Source organism: Dermochelys coriacea, chromosome 2, assembly GCF_009764565.3.
Source record: "Dermochelys coriacea isolate rDerCor1 chromosome 2, rDerCor1.pri.v4, whole genome shotgun sequence".
Classification (NCBI taxonomy): Eukaryota; Metazoa; Chordata; order Testudines; family Dermochelyidae; genus Dermochelys; species Dermochelys coriacea.
In genome coordinates, this window is record NC_050069.1 from 203,151,302 (window position 1) to 203,171,565 (window position 20,264).

Sequence of the window (20,264 nt, forward strand, 5' to 3'; positions counted from 1 at the left end):
ATATGTAATAATGTTACGAAAGCTGTATGTGACCTGTTCTGCAAGGGGAAGTTATTGTCTAGAGGTGATAATGGAATGTTTATTATATGTCCATGTAAGCTGCTGAACTGTCTCTATGCCCAGAGTCTGGATCAGGCCTTTTTCCCCTAGGGGCTTCATTTACTGGTGGTGCTACAATCTTCAGCAAAATCCCCAAAATAAACAGTTCAACGTTAATCTAAACAGCTGCACAATTTTCCTGATCCAGAGTTTACATGCCCCTGGCAGCTCTTCCTCAGTCCTCGGAGAAGCTGTCTGCCTGAAAATCTTTCCTGCCACCCCCTCTGCCCCACTCCCTGAGCCAAACTGCTTCCTTGTAGCAAGCCTTCTCAGTTCAACTCTTTCAACCTTTACAAGTATGTCATAAATTTAAAGGGAAGGGTAAACACCTTTAAAATCCCTCCTGGCCAGAGGAAAAAATCCTTTCACCTTTAAAGGATTAAGAAGCTAGGATAACCTCGCTGGCACCTGACCACAATGACCAATGAGGAGACAAGATACTTTCAAAACTGGAGGGAGGGAGAATCAAAGGGTCTGTCTGTGTGATGCTTTTGCTGGGACAGAACAGGAATGGAGTCTTAGAATTTAGTAAGTAATCTAGCTAGATATGTGTTAGATTATGATTTCTTTAAATGGCTGAGAAATTAGACTGTGCTGAATAGAATGAATATTCTTGTCTGTGTCTTTCTTGTAATTTAAGGTTTTGCCTAGAGGGATTCTCTATGTTTTGAATCTAATTACCCTGTAAGGTATTTACTATCCTGATTTTACAGAGGTGATTCTTTTTACCTTTTCTTATATTAAAATTCTTCTTGTAAGAAATTGAATGTTTTTTTCATTGTTCTTAAGATCCAAGGGTTTGGGTCTGTGGTCAGCTGTGCAAATTAGTGAGGATTTTTATCAAGCCTTCCCCAGGAAGGCGGGTGCAAAGTTTTGGTGAGGATTTTGGGGGGAAAGACGTTTCCAAACAACTCTTTGTCAAAAAATAAAGCCGGACGTTTATTGGTGGCAGTGGAAGTCCAAGGGCAAAGGGTAAAATAGTTTGTACCTTGGGGAAGTTTTAACCTAAGCTGGTAAAAGTAAGCTTAGGAGATTTTCATGCAGGTCCCCACATCTGTACCCTAGAGTTCAGAGTGGGGAAGGAACCTTGACAAGGTATCACCTGACCTCTTCCCTGCTGGGTCTGATTATCCCCTCTACCAGGCCCAAACACTGGTCCTTAATGGCACTCTGCCTCAGAACAGAGCTGGCTAGCCCCAGGCTCACTAGCTCTAAAAAGGGCAGCCTCTAATACTTGAATTCAATGGGGTTGGTACAGAAAGACAACAAAATAGCTTCCCAGATAAGACCTGGAAGCTCACACTTAAAATACAGTGGCATCCTTCCAGGCTCTAGGGGGAAGTCACACAGCTCTTTTGTGAGGCTGGGAGTCTAGAGATCAAATGGGTTATAAAGAGTTAAAAAGTTGTCTTGATCTCTGCAAAGGGTGGTGAGTCACCAGGAGCTATCCAGGGAGCATCAGTGAGCTTTGACAGGGAGACAAGCTGACAGAAAGAGGCTCTGAGGAACAGTGTATAGGAAGCTATTTCTTCCTCTGTCCCCACATGGAAGATGGTTAAACACCTGTTAAGCTAGACACATGTGTAACGTGCTATATTGTTTTTATATGTTTTCTACAAATGCTTCTGTTCTAAATAAATGCTATTTTACTTTAAGGAGGGTGTTTGATCTCTAATTACCACGGTCATTGCCCCCAGAGAGCACAGAACTGCAAGGCCTGAGCCTAAAGCTATGCCTATATTTATGTATATTTATAAGCATGTAGAAGACAGGCGCTACACATGTAGGTACGTGCCACAGGCTGCATCCACACTTGTTACTATGGTGTGTTGCTACACACTACAGTGAAAGGCTCCAGTAGCTCTTCACTGTAGGACACAGCAGGACACTACACTGCAACAGCGTAGACATGGGAGGGACTGCTTGGGAGTGTAGAGAGCCATATGGAGTATATACCCTGGGAGTACAGGAGTATAGGGCACTCTACTCACCTACATTGTGCCTCACAGTCTATTTATAACAGCGCTAGTTGGGCGTGCAGTGTGTGTACATGCCGTCATAAGTGTAGATATACCTTTAGTCAGGCCTGCTGAGGCAATCATGGTTAGTACCAGGACACTGCCACCTAGGGCCCAGTCAGAGTCAGAGAATCACATTATTGATATGATGTGATGACCCATGGCCTGAGACTGTAGGGCGTGTGTACATTCAATGGGAATCAGAGGGGAAGTTTGCCTGGTAACTGAGACAGTGCTAAGTGTGTTTGAATAAACTAACTTTCAGAGCCTAAACCCGCTGACAATGTCCTTTGAAGGCTGTTTAATATGCCTGTTGAGCACAACTTTTTTTCTTATTTTGTTTCTGCACTGAATGTGTGACCAATTCAAACACTGGGCTTTCTTTGTATCGCCCCCCTCTTCTGCTATAGCTTTGTGAGGTTTCTGCACGGCACTTTGTGAGGAGCTCGTCAGGCAGCCCCAGTAGCTGTTTTGTACAAACAAATTCGTGACAAAGTGGAAGAAAACATGAACAATAGACAAGCATGACAGAGAATCAGACAGGATTTTGGTAGCCTGATGGTAAGCTGGAGAGGTGCGTTGCTTAGGTGTTCCTCTCCCTGACTTTCTCCCTCCAACTTCCTCAGTTAGTTCCAGGTCAGGCACTTTTAACCTTCCCACTAGTTTTCCCATCAGTCATTCCTCTTGCAGCAACTTTTAAAGAAGAGTGTGTGTGGGGGGGAGAGACATTCAAGGAGGCAAGAAAAGGACCTGATGTTTTAGCTAGAGCCAACTTCTCTGTACACTTGGTCCCTGCTGTTTGTATACTTCCCTCACCATTTTCCTGAGCAGGCATCTGAAAGGGAATGAGTCCTATATCCCTCTATCAGGTATAATTATAGTGTTGAGTAGGCAACAGGCCTTTCTTAAAAACAACAAAAACACACCTAAAATACTCATGTTTCTATTCAGCCCTTTTGTATTTTACAGAACAAAGAAAATCAACAGAGTTTACAAGACCCAACCAATTTTACCATTGTCCTTGCCCTCTTTTATTCACCTAGACAAGAACAAAAGGTTTTATGTAAGGTCAAAGGAAAAGACAACTAGGAAGAAAAAAAAAGGAAAGTGAAGAAAAGGGGTGACTCATGGTTGGCCAGCAAAGAAAAAGACAGAAGAAATTCTTCTTTGTTCCTCATTCAGAGTGAAGTTAGAATGATTCTGAAAGCTGCAGGGTGATAGTAACTGCCTTAAAGAGTGATGTAGTTGCAGTAATACCCAATCACTACCAAACCCCTTCCTGCTCACATATAACAGTCAATTCATCTCCTAGTTTATAGATGCAAACCTTTATAACTAAATATAATTGGGGGGAGGGAGGAGGAGGACTTCCCATCCAATACAACTTTAAAAGCTCCAGAAGTCTTGAACATCACTCAGAAGAAACACAAGATAACTAGTTGAAGAAACTGGCCCTTAGTTTTAACCTGAAAAGTACAGACCTTCCCCATTAACATGTTCTCTCCCTTCCACACCCTTCCCAAACAAACAAGGCCATTCACTGGAGGATTTTAGAAAAGAAGCCAGCCCAGGTTCTACCCATTACACTGTGAAGCTACTAAGAACTGGAAGCCTCTCCTAACTTTCCATGATTTGCAAACCTCATGAGCTATTGTTTTGGTTTGCGGGATTCACTAAAGTAGTTTGCATTTCAGACCTCCCACCACATCTATAATTGAAAATCTTTGCTCACCTCCTCATTCTCCAATTTCTTTGACAAAAAAACCTAACTAAAGGAAAGCCTGTATATGGTATTTATCTTTTCATCAGAATTTTTCTATTGACTCTTCCTCTCTGCTAATTTTTCAAAATCTTTGTTTTTCACTCCTCCTGCTCTGTGCTCCAGTTTAATCCTTTTTGAAAAATCGGATCTCTTCTCAATTCCAAGTGAAACAGGAACTCAAAAACAATGAAATATGCACCAAACTTGCAAATACTTGACCTCAAGTGGGTTTGAATTTAGGCAGAAAGCATTTCCCCAATCCTAGTGATGAAGGTACAGGAGAGTGTGTGAAGAACTGTCCATTTCTTGTGTGCTAGTAGAGTTCACATTTTTAGCTCAGGAAAGATAACAGCTTTAAATGACAGAAACTGGGCCAAATCATCCCTGGTGACTCACTGATTTCAATCTGGTTATTATAGGGATGAAGATGGACCAGTACCTATAAAATGTTATAGTCCGTAAATTGTCGATCTTTTACTGAATGTTTTAAATACCATCATCAGACATATATGATTTGGGCAACAAACCCTTGCCACTGGTTTAATGCACTTCAAGAAAAATAATAAATGCTTAAATAAACGTTACTAGAAAAACTAAACAAAATTGATTATTTAAAACATCATACATGGAAAACATATTAAAGTACACACTACGTTTTAAAAAGAAAAGGAGACAGTTAAAGGAATGTCAGTCTTTTCTTGTGTTGAAGGTAAGTAGATAGAAATTTACAATTAGGTAAACTCAAAAGAACTTAGCCTCTAAAATCAAATATGCAAAACCTTGTTTAATATATAAATCCTGTTCACTTTGTAAATACACAAATGGGGGGTTGAGGAATGGACATTTGGGTCAAATTTCAGTGGGATTTCCCATCCCTTAATCAACAGGCAATTCAATATTTACATGTATTAAATATGCCCTGGTTAATAAAATATACGGTGTAGTTTTAGCTTTTATATACAGTATTATAAACTTTAACAAGAAAGGAAACACTGGGAGATTTATATATGGTAAAAAACAGACTCTTACCTACATCCCAAGTAACGGGATTATTCTCTTCCATCTCTTTTTTTCCAATGACATACCAAATGCATGCCATCCAATGAGCAAGCAATGCAAACATAGACATAAGAAGTGTGAGGACAATTGTGCTGTGCTGGGAATAACGATCCAGCTTCTGAAGAAGACGCAAAAGACGCAGCAATCGGACAGTCTTTAGGAGGTGGACAAGGGACACCTAGGGAAACAGAATTTTCAGCACTGTTGAAATATACTAAACAAAGTCCTGGTTTAGTGGAAGAAAGAAAAAGTCCTCTCCCCCCTCAAGTTCTATAAAATGTCCTTGCCACATGCACGCACAACTTAGTTACTCAGTGCATGCATTGAGCTAAGATTTAGACTCACAAGTTCGAACAGTGGCAAAGTCAGTACATTTATTAAAAACTGAGTATGTATGTATGTATATATATATATTTGACTGCAGCCAAACTGATTTCAAAACACAGACAGCCTCGATCTTTGGCCTTGCTTTGTGTGCAGCCTGAGGCCTCGGGTTTCACTTAAGTGTTGCATTTAGTCACAACCCTCAACCAAAAAACAAAATGAGCCAAACTGACCAAATTTCACGTGGCTCCAACATGAAGAAACAAACTGCCCCATTTTTGTAATAGTTTTTGATTACTGCTAACAAAGAGCCAAACAGTATGATTAAATAAACCACACTGGGCCAAAGTCAATAGCGTTACATGTGGGATAAAAATGATTCAGTAACTAAAACCTGGGAAAAGAGGGGGTGAACTGTTTCTCCCAAGGTGGATATTAGATAAAAAACATGGCATGTAGTTTGTGCATTGGAAGCAAGAGCACGCTACAGATATTTTGTAGGACAGAGACCAGATGGAACATTACAGGCTCGGATATGTCATTCAAGCACACTATTTTATAGGGGGAGAGAGCAGCAAAGGGAGGAGTTATTGCTCCATTGCAAAGGAGAGCTCCATAAGGGTTTATGCCTCAGAGAAGGTCCTTGTAGTATTTCCACGATACAGCTTCTTGCTACAGAGAATGCAATGTGCATTAATCTGATTTTGTATTTTTCAATGGATGCAGAAACCAAACAGCTTCCAGGAATTGTGAAAATTTGACTCAAACTTTTAAATCTCCTGCCAAATCCAGAGGCTATTCCAGGTCTCCTGCTTACATTTTACTGTCATTTGTCATCACTATTTACATTCATTTCATGTAGTCATAGGAATCTGTACATTTTTAAAGACTCATTCTGTGTCTGTCTTGTGTTGGCTGAAAAACGTAAATTAAACTGCATATTTCCCTCTAGTACTTCCAGAACATTTGGATATTACAACTATGGGTGCTATAAAAAACATGAGCACATTTTTTTATTTTTGACCATTGTTTTCTTATATTAATCCCAGTATGAATTGAAGGCTTTTTGCTTCCATTATCAAAAGTTGACATTCTAAAAGTTTAAATAAAATGGCTCTGTTCACTCAAAACTAGGCCTAGTTTGGCTGATAAAGTTCACAACCTGGGCGGAGTTCGGAATGACTAATGAAACCCCAAACCAGCCATGGGCTTTATTCTGTTCCCAGTTACACCTGTGCAAATCCACTGAAGTTAATGAAGCTATTTAAATTTACACTAGTGTTACTGACAACAGAATATGGCCAAATAGACTGATGTGACACCACTATAAAACATTAACAACTAATCCTTGATATTGATTTATACTGCAGGCCTCATTATCCCTTGAACTTTTTACCAGTGCCTTCATTGCCCATTATTTTAATTATTTCTCAAGAACCTTCGCGCTCTCTCCCATGGTGCCCCCTATACAATAGAGGAAAAAATCCACAAAACCACTACAGTATTCTCCTTTAAAATCCTTTCTTAAGGACACGGCGCTGCAATCAATAATAACTGACAACAGCTAAGCAGTCTGTCTGCATGCGGAGACTGCTGTTTATTATACCAAACAAACATTTCACTGTCCCCATGTCTTCCTCCCTTCCTTGCATTTGCTTGTTTTAGCCATCTCTTGTCATGTGCTAAGGAGTCAGAGGGATTAATCATATTTGTAAAGTTAAGCATGATAGTAAGTCTTTGTAGGACTGTGGTTGACAGCTGTAAAAATCTTTGGGGCAATCTTTTTTGTTATATGTATGTACAGTGCCTAGCACAATAGAACCCTCACCTCTAATTTGGGCCTGTAGGCACTATCATAATACAAGCAAATAATGATAATACAGCTCAGATATAAATGCTTAAATTCAGATATAACCATAATTACCGCATGGCAAAAGTACTGTTAAGATTAAAAAAAATCCCCAGGCATAAGTCATGTTGCTAAAAAAAAAATGCTGATTTCCATGTTCATTCATAGGTAAATTGTGACTACATTCTGAACTTTGACCACTTTGTTTTGATAAAAAAGGGAGAACACTACTTGATATTAAACAACAGTTGAAACAATGCAACATTTCTTTTTATGGGGTCTAGAAAAATACTTCATTTTTCTACTTGAGCTAAAAAACCCCACATCTTGAAATTATGTGAAAATAAATTTGCACATTAGCATAATAAATCTTGTATAATTACACTGAATTTTCTCATTAGTTATTCTAAGTTTTTTTCTTCTATTGTGTTCAATCTGTCATTGAAAGATCTCAGATGAAAGCAGGCAGCTTTATTTTCTCTATAATAAATTTAGAAAGACAAAGTGAAGAATCAGCACTCATACTTGTGCCAGGGTAGATTTGCTTTGTCCATAAATACAATGCTAGCTGAATTTCTACATTCAGTTAATCAATTTAGACTAGCTGGGTTAACCTTTTTTGTGGAAATGACAAAGACAAGAGTTTAGCAAAAGGCAGTATAAGCTGAAATAATAGCAGCCTTCAGTGCCTCGAACTACTGAGGAGGTTAGGGATCAGAAATGAAGTTGCTAAATTTCATACAAAGTTGGAAAGGAATTCTCTTGATTCTTTGGGCTTGATTCTCTGTTGCCTTAGAGTCAGAGTTTAAGGCCAGAAGGGTCATCAGATCATCTCGTCTTGCCTCCTGTATATCATAGGCCACCAACAGAACCCAGCACCTGCATACTAAACCCAACATCTGAAATGAAACCAAAGTATTATAGCCCACAGAAGACCAGACTTATGTGCCACAGGAAGAGAATAGGTGGGACCGAGCTGCACCAGTGCCCCCCCCCCCCATGATGGCAAGGAAATGATTAAGTGAGATATACCTAAATAGTCCTGGCAAGTGTCCCACACCCACATGCTGTAGAAGAAGATGAAGGTGGTCACTACCCAATCTGACCAGGTGGAAAAGACTTCCCCAACCCCACATAAAGCAAAGCAGTTAGACCCTGATCATGTGAGCAAAAGCCAGCCACTCAAGCACCTCTGAGAGAGAATGCTGGGTGCCTTCACAGTCCCAACCCATCCCACCCAATGGCCCGTCTTCAACTGTGGCAATCCCCGATGCTTTAGAAGGAAGAGGTTTATAAAAAGAAATACAGCCCAGAATACATTGGGTTGGCAAAGGAGAGGATCCCTTCCTGACTGTTACAAGTGGCTGGCCAAAACAATGAAGCATGAGCTTTTAGGAACATAGGTCATAAACTGGAAATGAGTCTCGGGGCTGCTGAGCCCTGCTCCCTACCATCATGAGTAACCCCCTCAGACAACCACAATCAAATTTGTCTAGCTCTTTCTAAAACAAATTACGTTGTTTCCCCCCACAACTCCTATTGGGAGTCTGTTTCAGAACCTAACCCCTCTGATGATTAGAAACCTTCTTCTAATTTCCAGTCTGAATTTGTTCATGGCCAGTTTATACCCATTTGTGCCAGCATTGTCCTTTAGCTTGCACAGCTCTCCACCATTTCTGGTATTTATCCCCCTAATGTATTTGTAGAGAGCAATCATAACCCCTCTCAGTCTTCATTTTCACAGACTAAACAAGCTAGGCTCTTCCAGTCTCCTGTCCTAAGACAGGCCGTTCATTCCCCTGATCATCCTAGTACCTGCATCTGCGCCAGTTTAAGATCATCATTCTTGAACATAGGTGACCAGAACTGTACACAGTATTCCAAATGAGGTCTTGCACAATAGCATTAATATTTCTCTATCTCAACTGGAAATGCCTCATGGGCTACATCCTCAGATCACACAGTATTTTCCTTTTTCACGTACACATCACACTGGTGACTCAGAGGTATCCTGTGGCTGGTCCACACACTCAGGTATCTCTCCACCTCTCTGGCTGCCAACTGGTAAGCCCCCAACTTGAAGCAGAAATTCTTATTAGACACTAACTGCATAGCCTTGCACTTCATATTATTGAATTTCATCCCATTTCTGTCACTCTAGGCTTCACTTCCAGACATTACTGTATAATATTTCCATCCTCCTCTGTATTGATGATGGCTCCCACTTTTGTATCACCAGCAAATTTAATGCGCATACTCCTACTTTTTGTGCTAGTCATTAATAAAAATATTGAATAAGGTTGGTCTCAAGACCAATCCTTGAACTCTGCTAGTAACCTCCCTGCAGTCCAATAATACATTTCAGCACAACCTGTTGCCTCCTCCCTTTTAACCAGTTCCTTAGCTACCTTACAATTCTTGTACTGATGCCCATCTTCCCTAATTTAAGTAATAATTGTCCATGTGGTACAATGCTTTACTAAAGTCCAAATATATTAGATCTACTGCAGTTCCTTTACCTAAAAAGATCAGTTATTTTCTCAAAGAGGGAAATCAGGTTAGCCTGGTATGATTACCATTGGTAAACTCATTACATTACATCCCCTTTATTATTTGCCTCCATGAATTTAATTATTCTTTTCCTCACAATTTGCTCTAAAGCCTGGCATACTACTGAGGTCTGTAATGACTAATATGTCTATAATGCCCAGATCACTTTTTGCTTTTCTTAAATGAAAGTACTCATATGGTAGTACACCCATAGAGATAGATTTATTAAAAATCCTTGCTATCAGACTACAATCTCATGTGACAGTTCTTTCAGTATTCTTAGATGGAAATTATCCATTCCCTCCAGTTTGAGAACATTGAGCTTCTTATGCTTTTCTTACACATCAGATGTGGTAATTTCCACTTCTAGATGTTCATTTCCGTTAGAAGTACTGCTTTCATGCACATATGCCATATGATCATCCTTATTGAGGCAAAGTATTCATTTAATTTTTGGGACATACCTACAGTATCATCAATCTCCTTCCTATGCACACTGCTTAATGGCCCAACCTTATCCTTCCTTATTCTCTTTTTATTTCTATAGCTAAAAAAATCTATTTTAATTTTCTTATCAAGAGCTAATTCATCTTGATTTTTAGCAAATCTCACTTTGTTCCTACATTTTCTAAGCTCCATAATTGTGCTTTCTTTGCGGTCAACCCCTCTTTCCGTTTCACACAGACTCTATGCTTACACCTAAGAACATTTTGAAGGTGGTTATTCATCCATCTGGGTGTGGAGCCTTTCCCTATAGATTTTTCCCCCTTGCTTGGGATGCAAATTTCAGATAGTTTTTGTATAGTTGATTTAAAGAAATTCCCAGGATCCTCCACATTTTGCCCACAGTTGCTCACCACTGCTCTAGAATATCTGGTTTGACCTACTGTACCAGTAGTTCCAATTCTTCTATTTTATTTCCCCGACTCACTGCGCTCAAGTATAAGCATCTCAGTTTTCTAGCTGGTTAGATATCGTCCTTTCAGTAAATGTAATATCTACCTATTACTCTAATCAATATTTGTATTTTCTTTCTCCTTTCTGTCCATATTCTTACTTTGTGGTGTTCCATTATCTCTTACTATATCTTCATTTAACTGATTTTCCTGCTCCTATGTATTGAAAGCCAGGAGTGGAGACTTCATGAGTCTCTCCTAATCTTCTCTCCTTATCTCCTACTTTAAAGTCCTTCTTATCAGTCATACCAGTCTTAACCTTTTGGGCTCAATACCCAAGGCATCTAAATGAAGTCCATCAGTCGAGAAAAATCCTCTCTCCATAAATGCCTCTCAATGGTCAATAATCCCCAAACATTCCTCATATAGCCCCAAGCCTTGAGCCATCTATTGATCTTCATTATCTTACTCACTTTTGCCCTCTTTTTCTAGGGGCTGTAAGTATTCCACTGAAAATCACCTGAGCTTCCACTTCTTTGTGTGTCTTTCTAAGTCAAGTGTAGTCATCCTTGGTCCATTCCAGTGAGAATCTAGCAGTGTGATTTGTCCTAACATGCAGCACAATCGATGGATTTTTTTCCTCACTCCCATCAGGATCCTCTTCAGCCTCATGCACATATCTTGTATCCTGGCTCCTGCCAGACAGCACACTCTTCTGTTCTGTGGATCTGGTCTGGGGACAGGCCAGTCAATTCAGAGTATGGAGACTCTGATCACAAAGACCTGTATCTTTCAAGTGCTGGTATGAATTTCTTTTATGTTCTCTCCACTCTTGCAGCCCCCATACATCAGGCTCATTTAGACTCAAGTCCCTGGCTGTCTCTATCATCTCTTCCTCAGGGACTTGCTTCCCATCTTTTCTTCCTCGATATCCCATCTTCTGCCTTTTCCCCCTCCTCATTCCCCAGTGCAACAAACCTTTTATTCAACTAGATACCATCACCACTAGCTATCTTGGGTCTTCTCTCATAAGCTCTATCAGGTGACATTTCATCAATAAGTAGCTTGCATCAGATACCCATCAAGGATAACATGCATACTACAGCTTCTGCATCCAATCATTTTCTGTATCTCCTCTGTTCACTTTTTAGTGCTGCCTCAGTAGCCATCATTGTATTCTTTTCCTAGACCCTATTCCAAAACAAAACAAAAAACACCCAACCAAGACTGCACCGCCAGCACTGAACACAAAACCACCACTCTCCTTTCAGGCCAAACTCCCATAGAAACTCTGTTAGCTGTTTGCCTTGCACCAGGGATAGTCATTTACACTAGAACAAATCATGTGCAAAATGAGTGTAGAAAACTACTACTGGTGTAATATTCAGATTTTTGATTTGGTAGCACTTAACACCAATTTTGCAGAGGTAAATAATACAAAGTGCAAAGCAGTGCGGCATTTATGCTCTTGGATAAAAGACATGTAGATATTTGGGGAGACAGTGAGTGCACAAGATTAAAAAGTCCTAGGCCTCTGAAACCTAGAAAGGCCACTGCATAATACAGAGAATTCAGAGAAGAGCCACAGAGATTGAGGCTCTCAATGGACTGATTTAAATGAGAAGATAAGGCTGACCAATCCTCTGCCATGATATGCTCCCTTTGCTCAGCTGAGGTGCTACAAAGGGAGTGAAACCTCCCATAACTCCCCTGCTGGGGATTCCTAGGGTGATCAGAGTCACAATTACTTTTTGGGGCAACACAGCTATACACTGTCCCTTACTCAGGGCTCAGAGCTATGGCTCACTATTTATCTTATGGAGAATCACTATTTCAGAGACCTACTAAGTTATTAGTTACTGCAATATTGTCCACAGCGAAAAATGATAAAAGGCATGATAGAAAGGACTGATCTGAACTAATCAAATTATTATATCATTTGCATTACTGTGTCTTCTTTAACAGAAAAAGTAATTGTTGGAAAATGGTTCTTCCCCACAGAATTCATTATGATAAAGATTATGATAAAGATTCCTCCAACCCCCACCCCGATGCCAACGGTACTAGTTTTAAAGGAAACATTTTATTCAGATTATGGTACAGACTAAAATAGTCTATTTTTAAAATAATCCTTGAAGAAAAGGCTTTGGAATGGCTCATTCATAAAGAAGTTGCAATGTAAATTTCTGATTGGAAATAAAATTGACATTCATGTTGGTTAGCACAATTACAATGCACTGAGCTAAACTGGACTGGTAGCTCAGTAGGCTCACTGCATTATAATTTTGTTGATGAATTAATATATGAATTATGAATTATAATTATATTTTAATTTTTGTTCATGCAAATATATGTATTAATTAAATTAAATTAATTTCAAGAGCTTGGCTAGTTTTGCTCTCTAACCTAGGGGGTCTATTCTACCCTCAACCTACATGTGTAATTCTCAATACTAACAAGAGATGTGTGTGCCCATTCCTGGGAGGACAAAATCCTTGAGTAATAGTAATAGAATGAAATTTAATAGTGAGAAGTGTAAGGTTATGCATTTAGGGATTAACAACAAGAATTTTAGTTGTAAGTTGGGGACGCATCAATTAGAAGTAATGGAAGAGGAGAAGGACCTTGGAGTATTGGTTGATCATAGGATGACTATGAGCTGCCAATGTGATATGGCTGTGAAAAAAGCTAATGCGGTTTTGGGATGCATCAGGAGAGGCATTTCCAGTAGGGATAAGGAGGTTTTAGTACCGTTATACAAGGCACTGGTGAGACCTCACCTAGAATACTGTGTGCAGTTCTGGTATCCCCATGTTTAAAAAGGATGAATTCAAACTGGAGCAGGTACAGAGAAGGGCTACTAGGATGATCCGAGGAATGGAAAACTTGTCTTATGAAAGGAGACTTAAGGAGCTTGGCTTGTTTAGCCTAACTAAAAGAAGGTTGAGGGGAGATATGATTGCTCTCTATAAATATATCAGAGGGATAAATATAGGAGAGGGAGAGGAATTATTTAAGCTCAGCACCAATGTGGACACAAGAACAAATGGGTATAAACTGGCCACCAGGAAGTTTAGACTTGAAATCAGACGAAGGTTTCTAACCATCAGAGGAGTGAAGTTTTGGAATAACCTTCCAAGGGAAGCAGTGGGGGCAAAAGATCTATCTGGTTTTAAGATTCTACTCAATAAGTTTATGGAGGAGATGGTATGATGGGATAATGTGATTTTGGTAAGTAATTGATCTTTAAATATTCAGGGTAAATAGGCCAAATCCCCTGAGATGGGATATTAGATGGATGGGATCTGAGTTACTATAGAAAATTCTTTCCTGGGTATCTGGCTGGTGAATCTTGCCCATATGCTCAGGGTTTAGCTGATTGCCATATTTGGGGTCGGGAAGGAATTTTCCTCCAGGGCAGATTGGAGAGGCCCTGGAGGTTTTTCGCCTTCCTCTGTAGCATGGGGCATGGTTGACTTGAGGGAGGCTTCTCTGCTCCTTGAAGTCTTTGAACCATGATTTAAGAACTTCAATAGCTCAGACATGGGTGAGGTTTTTCATAGGAGTGGGTGGGTGACATTCTGTGGCCTGCGCTGTGCAGGAGGTCGGACTAGATGATCAGAATGGTCCATTCTGACCTTAGTATCTATGAATCTAAGAACTACAAAATACTAAGCATTAAACACCCAGCCCTCTTATGTGAAAAACCCATAGGAATGGAAAATCTCTGCTAAAGTCTTTCCAAAGTTAGATATTGAGTTTCTGCTGAATGCTCCATTCAAAGCATAATTTTATAACCACATACGAAGGAAAGAGTCTAATTCTGCCACAAGAAGTGTAGGCAAATTCTATGGAAACCAGGCCCTCTCCCTGGTCCCGTCCAGCTCTCTTCTCCTCCCTGGGCCTCTCCATCTGTACAGAACACACCTTCTCAAAGGAATGGGGGAAGAGGTACTGAGCAGAAACTGATGATCTGAAGAGCATTAACTTCCATGTGGACTCCTGAAATGATGATGAACCCAGTTTGCCCTTGGCTACATTGATAAGTAAGGCATTTTCAGCACCCAGTTCAGATGTATCCATTGCTGATCCCAGTTGCCAGCATTGGTTAATTTTGCGAAAGTTGGTAAGGCAAGAGACTTGCTGTTTAGGAAAGAGCTGAATTTCTCATTTAAAAACGAACAGGAAAAAAAATCTCAGAAAAGACCATTTTTACACTCTCTTTATACATTACAAAGAAGCAAAAAAGGCACAAGCTCAATTTATTTTGTCTTCACATTCTATCTTTAATACTGTTCAAAATTCGTCTTCATCTGCCTGACATTTTGTCACTTGGGTAAGAGCCCAACTCACTGTTATATTGTCAGAGGACACTTTGGCTCTGCTTAGTAATTTCTTATGGGCCAAATTCTGATCCCTTTACTCTGCTTTAGTAGCCCCTTGCTCCACCACAAGTCCCACTGAATTCAATAGGACCACTGCACCACTGACGGGCTTCTTGTCAATTTGATGCCTATGGCTGAGCTGTTAAATACGTTTCAAGAACTGTATTTGATTTCTCCCTTTAGTACCTTAGGCCAAAATATTTCACAGTGCTAAAAGAGAAAACAAATTTCAAAGAATAGAAATCACAGAAATGTAAAACTGGAAAGGATCTCAAGAGGTCATCAAGTCCACCTCCTGTGCTGAGGCAGGACCAAGTGAACATAGACCATCCTGACAGGTGTTTGTCCAACCTGTTCTTAAAATCCCCCAGTTATGTGGATTCCACAACGTCCTCTGGAAGCCTATTCCAGAAAGTTATTCCTAATATTTAACCTAAATCTTCCTTGCTGCAGATTAAATCCATTACTTCTTGTTCTACATTCAGTGGCCATGGAGAACAATTGATCACTGTCCTCTTTTAATATCCCTTGATATTTGAAGACAGTTTTCAGGTCTTTTTCTCTCAAGACTAAACATGTGCAGTTTTTTTCCTTTCCTCATAGGTCAGGTTTTCTAAACCTTTTAGAATTGTTGTTGCTTTCCTCTCCAGTTTGTCCCCATCTTTCCTAAGCGTGGCCCCAGAACTAGACACACTCTCCAGTGCTGAGTATAGTGGGACAATTACCTCCCATGTCTTACTGATGACACTTCTGTTAATACTCCCAGAATATTAGCCTTTTTTGCAACTGCATCAGATTGTTGACTCTCATTCAATTTATGGTCTATAAACCCAGACCGTTTTCAGCACTACTAGTTAGTCCCCATTTTGTAGTTGTGCCAGGGCTGGATTACCCAATAGGCAGACTAAGCACATGCTTAAGGTACCAGCAAAGCAGAGGGCACCAAAAAAAATGAGGTTTGTTTTTTAAAAAATGTGATGTTTGATATTTTTTTAAAAAAGCATTGAAATAGTCACCATAGGAAAAATCAGAACTTTGTTAGACTTCCTTACACTTTACTATACACTCTTCCCCTGCTTTTCTGTTCTCTTTTTATTACTTATCCCCACCTAAACCAGGGGGGCATCCTACTAACGTAGATTGAAAAATGCGAGGAAATCAGATCCTGTCATATATTGTGGCTCAGTTTGACCCATTTTTAGCAGGCCATATCTCAAAATATGGGAATGCTGGCAAAGGTAACCCATTATACTTATCCAAGACAATATGTGATGAACTCATTGGTCTAATGAGTGACAAAGTTCGTTCAGCTATTGTGGATGAAATAAGTACTGCTGAGTACTTCAGTTTATCTGTCGACTCTACATCTGATCTTTCACATATTGATCAATTGAGTATTGTACTATGATATGTGTCTCCCACAGATGGAAAACCAGTTGAACGATTTATAACACTCCTCAATTTGAAAAGCCACACTGGTGAAGAAATGACAAATCAAGTACTGCATTATCTGTGCCAAGTTTGCAAAATAGATTTCTCAAAGTGCAGAGGTCAATCTTATGACAACGCTGCCAACATGTCAGCATTATCAAGGAATGCAGAAGAAGCTTTTAGAACAGAACAAATATGCCATATTCATACCATGTGCTGCACACTCTCTCAATCTTGCAGTGCTGTTGATTGTTGTCCGGTGGCAGTAAGTTTTTTCTCAACAGTCCAGTTACTTTATACATTTTTCTCTGCCTCAACACACCGATGGGCAGTTCTTAAAACATATTTGGGCAATGATCATATATTGAAATCACTAATACTCGTTGGAAGGCACATGCGTTGGCAACAAGTGAAATTCTGGAGTCTTACTCAAAGATTGTGGATGCATTAGAAAGTATAGCTGGAGACCAATCACAAAAGGGAGAAACTATTTGAGAGGCAGAAAACATTGCAAACAAGATGCAAGAACTAGAGTTTGTATTCATGTTGACCATGTAGAATGAATTTTACAATACTTTTACCACAGAAGTTAAGCTCTCCAAGAAAAAGAATTGGATTTGAAAACATGTGCAGACCTCTGTCAATCATTAGCAGACCACTTACACACTTTGAGGAATTATTTCAAAAGATTTGAAGACATATCAAAAGATATTTTGCCTGATACTAACTACAAAGAAGCCCAGTCCCACAAGCGAATCAGGAAAAAACAAGAAAATGATAGCAGTGCCACAGAAACAGCATTGAACCCTAGAGACAAATTTTCCATATCTACTTACTACACTATAATTGATACACTTGAAGCTCTTATAAAAAGGACAGGTGAAGTGTACATAGTAGTATCAAGTAGATTTTCTTTTCTAAACGATATGGGACTTATCTGATGAACAATATTCACAAGGTTCCCAAAAGCTAGACGACTCATACCCTGTTGACTTGAACATGAATCTCTGTGGAGAAGTATGGCAGTTCCACTGTTATATGCGTGCAAAGTTTAATGAAACAGGAAAAATGAAATTCAGTCACATTCATCTTCATGACATAATATTGAAAGATGGAATACAATGTGTATTTCCAAATATAGAGATTGCACTATGTATTTTTCTAACATTGATGATTAATAACTGCTCCACAGAACACTCTTTTCTGAGTTAAAAGAATAAAAAACCCTCAGAGAACAACAACGTGTCAGGACAGACACTTTCCCTACTGTGTATGGAAGCAGACATGCTTCATCGAGTCAGCTTCGATGAACTTATCCAGAATTTTTCAATCAGAAAATCCTGTAAGAAGCTATTTTAATTTCAGCATACATGTAAGTTGTGTCATTTCAAAAAATAAAATTTTATTTTATGGTATAGTATTGTTTTTATTTTGAATTACATATGGGGGGGCACCATAATCTTTTCAGTGCTTAGGGCCTCTAAAGGTCTTAATCCATCCCTGAGTTGTGCATTTGATTTTTCCTTCCTAACTGCAGTATTTTGCACGTCTTTACTGAATTTCATCTTGTCAATTTCAGATCAATTCTCTAATTTGTTAAGGTTACTTTGAATTCCAATCCTGTCTGCCAAAGTGCTTGCAACCCCTCTCGGCTTGATGACGTCTGCAAATTTGATAAGCACACTCTCCACTCCATTATCCAAGTCATTAATGGAAGCATTGAACAGTACCAGACTCAGGACTGACCCTTGAGGGACCCTACTAAATACACCCTCCTAGTTTGACAGCCAACTGTTGATGACTACTCTTTCAACCAGTTCTTTCAACTAGTTGTGCACCCTCCTTATATTAATTTAATCTAAACCACATTTCCCTAGTTTGTTTATGAGAATACAAGAACAAAGAGATTGTAATTTATTTGCTTTTTGTTCACAGAGCAGTTCTCCCTTCCCACCAAAAAAAAGCTGATTTGCCAAAATGACTCCTTGAGAGAAACACCGTTAATAGAATGCAAGTGTAGTACTCACCACAGTGACATTAAAAGCATAAAGGAGATCAAAGGGAAGTGCAGCAATTAAATCAATGATGAACCAGGTAGTCACATAGTGGATACAAATAGATCTTGCTTCAAATATAACTTGGCCAGACTTGCTGACATAGGTTGTTCGGAAATTTAAAATAATATCTGCTTGACAAAGAGAAGAAACAGAATTAGACATAGGTACTTCCTGCTTCAAATGGACTGCAGTGTCAACAGGACAGTAAGTCTATTTTCCAAATTCTTGGAAAGGAAAACATAGGGTCATATTTTGAAGTCCTTACTCAGTTTTCCTTTAATTCTTACTAAGGGTCTGTTCCTACAAACACTTATGTACTTTACATACCTGCCTAGTCTCATTGAACCAGTCACGAGTGTAAAGTTACTCATGTGTCAGTGTATAAAGGAATGGGCCCTAGGGAATTATTTGCATCGATTTCAAAGGGAGCTTTTATTGAATAATTTTTTTTAAAAGCCTCTAAATCCAAACCTAACGTTTTTATTTAATAGATCTCATAGACACAGCTATTATAATAAGGCTGTCACTGAGAAAAATGAAGCCACAATGCATGTAATTCAATTACTTTAAAATATTCTTTTATTAATTACAGGGGAAAAACAATTCTTTTTAATTAAAAAAACTAATTTATTACAACTTTCTGCTATAACTGCTCAACACAGGATTCCAAAAGAAATATCCTCTTCAACAGTAAACACTTGTTTAACATAGAAAATGCTGAGCCACCTGAAAAGAACTGACTGGTGGGGTACATTGGAGAGATATCAGAAGCAATATGAATTATTTGATGGCTTGTGCACTTTGTGTGTTTCCTTTTCATTGTTTAAGGCTACAAGTCGGTCAACACAGAGATTCTTTTGACATGACATGCTAAAACACGTTCCGTTTCAAATAAAAGTTCAGATCTTGACAGTTCAGTCTCAATTATTTTCACTTCCCAAAAGACAAAGGCCATATCTTGCCCTTAAGCTATGCACATAGCTCCTACTAATGCCAACGAGAGCTACTGGTATAACTTCTACTGATCTCAAAGGAGCACTGCCACAGATTTAGGGTATTATTTTATTTTACAGCACCAGAAATGTGCATGGTACTTTAAGAATTCTGAGGAGCCTCCCATAAAAGAGAAGTGTGTGGCCCCAGGTAGAAAGGGACAGTGGCGGGGCTGGCTTTCTCCCTGTGAAGACAAAGGGATATAGGGTAGCTTATCTCTGTGGCCTGGTATGCTAGACCTCAGTGGGTTTCTTGGATGTTTAGGTTGCGTAGACAATCTCCATATGTCAGTCCACTATGAACAGACTAAATTACACAGGTATGCTCACTTTTATTGTCAAATCAAAAAAACCTCCCAAAATACCAGTATCTTGAGTTATCAAGCAGTTTTGCTCTGAAATATCAATATTTCCTTTCCCTATGTATATGTAGCTTGTGTATTGGGTAGGGTAGTTTTGAAACAAAATTGCACCAACCCACTAAACAATACAAAAAAGTTACAAGGTAGGTTGTAAGCATGTCTCAAATTTTATGGTTCATACTTACATACTCAGTACTGTCCCCCACACACTCTCCCACATCTCATACTCCCTCTTCTCCCAATATTTTAACTTTTATTTTTCTTAGCTCCCATTTGGAGGATTGTTCTGTAGTTGGCTCTCTTGTTTTATAGGGAGCTTTCAGGAATTAAACATTTTCCTCCACAGCATGCACATGGAGCATCAGGTGTTTGTAATTCCTAATTCTTGATAAACTGTTTATCTCTGCCTTTTTAATTCAGTCCATCACAGGTGTATGAAATGTCTGGCATGCTTGAGCAAACAGACAGAAACAAACTCTT

At 39.3% G+C, this 20,264-nt stretch overlaps 1 protein-coding gene across 2 annotated transcripts in view; it reads right to left on the bottom strand.

Moving 5' to 3' along the window:
- The window catches only part of KCNH8 (potassium voltage-gated channel subfamily H member 8), a 412,103-nt gene that overhangs the window by 144,449 nt on the left and 247,390 nt on the right, over positions 1–20,264 (bottom strand). For both annotated transcript variants that reach the window (XM_043509048.1, XM_038390383.2), the window contains exons 6-7: positions 18,401–18,558; positions 4,909–5,116 (exon numbers count right to left, since the gene is read on the bottom strand). In XM_043509048.1, coding sequence (XP_043364983.1) covers positions 4,909–5,116; positions 18,401–18,558 — 366 coding nt within the window. The remainder of the gene's footprint in view (positions 1–4,908; positions 5,117–18,400; positions 18,559–20,264) is intronic.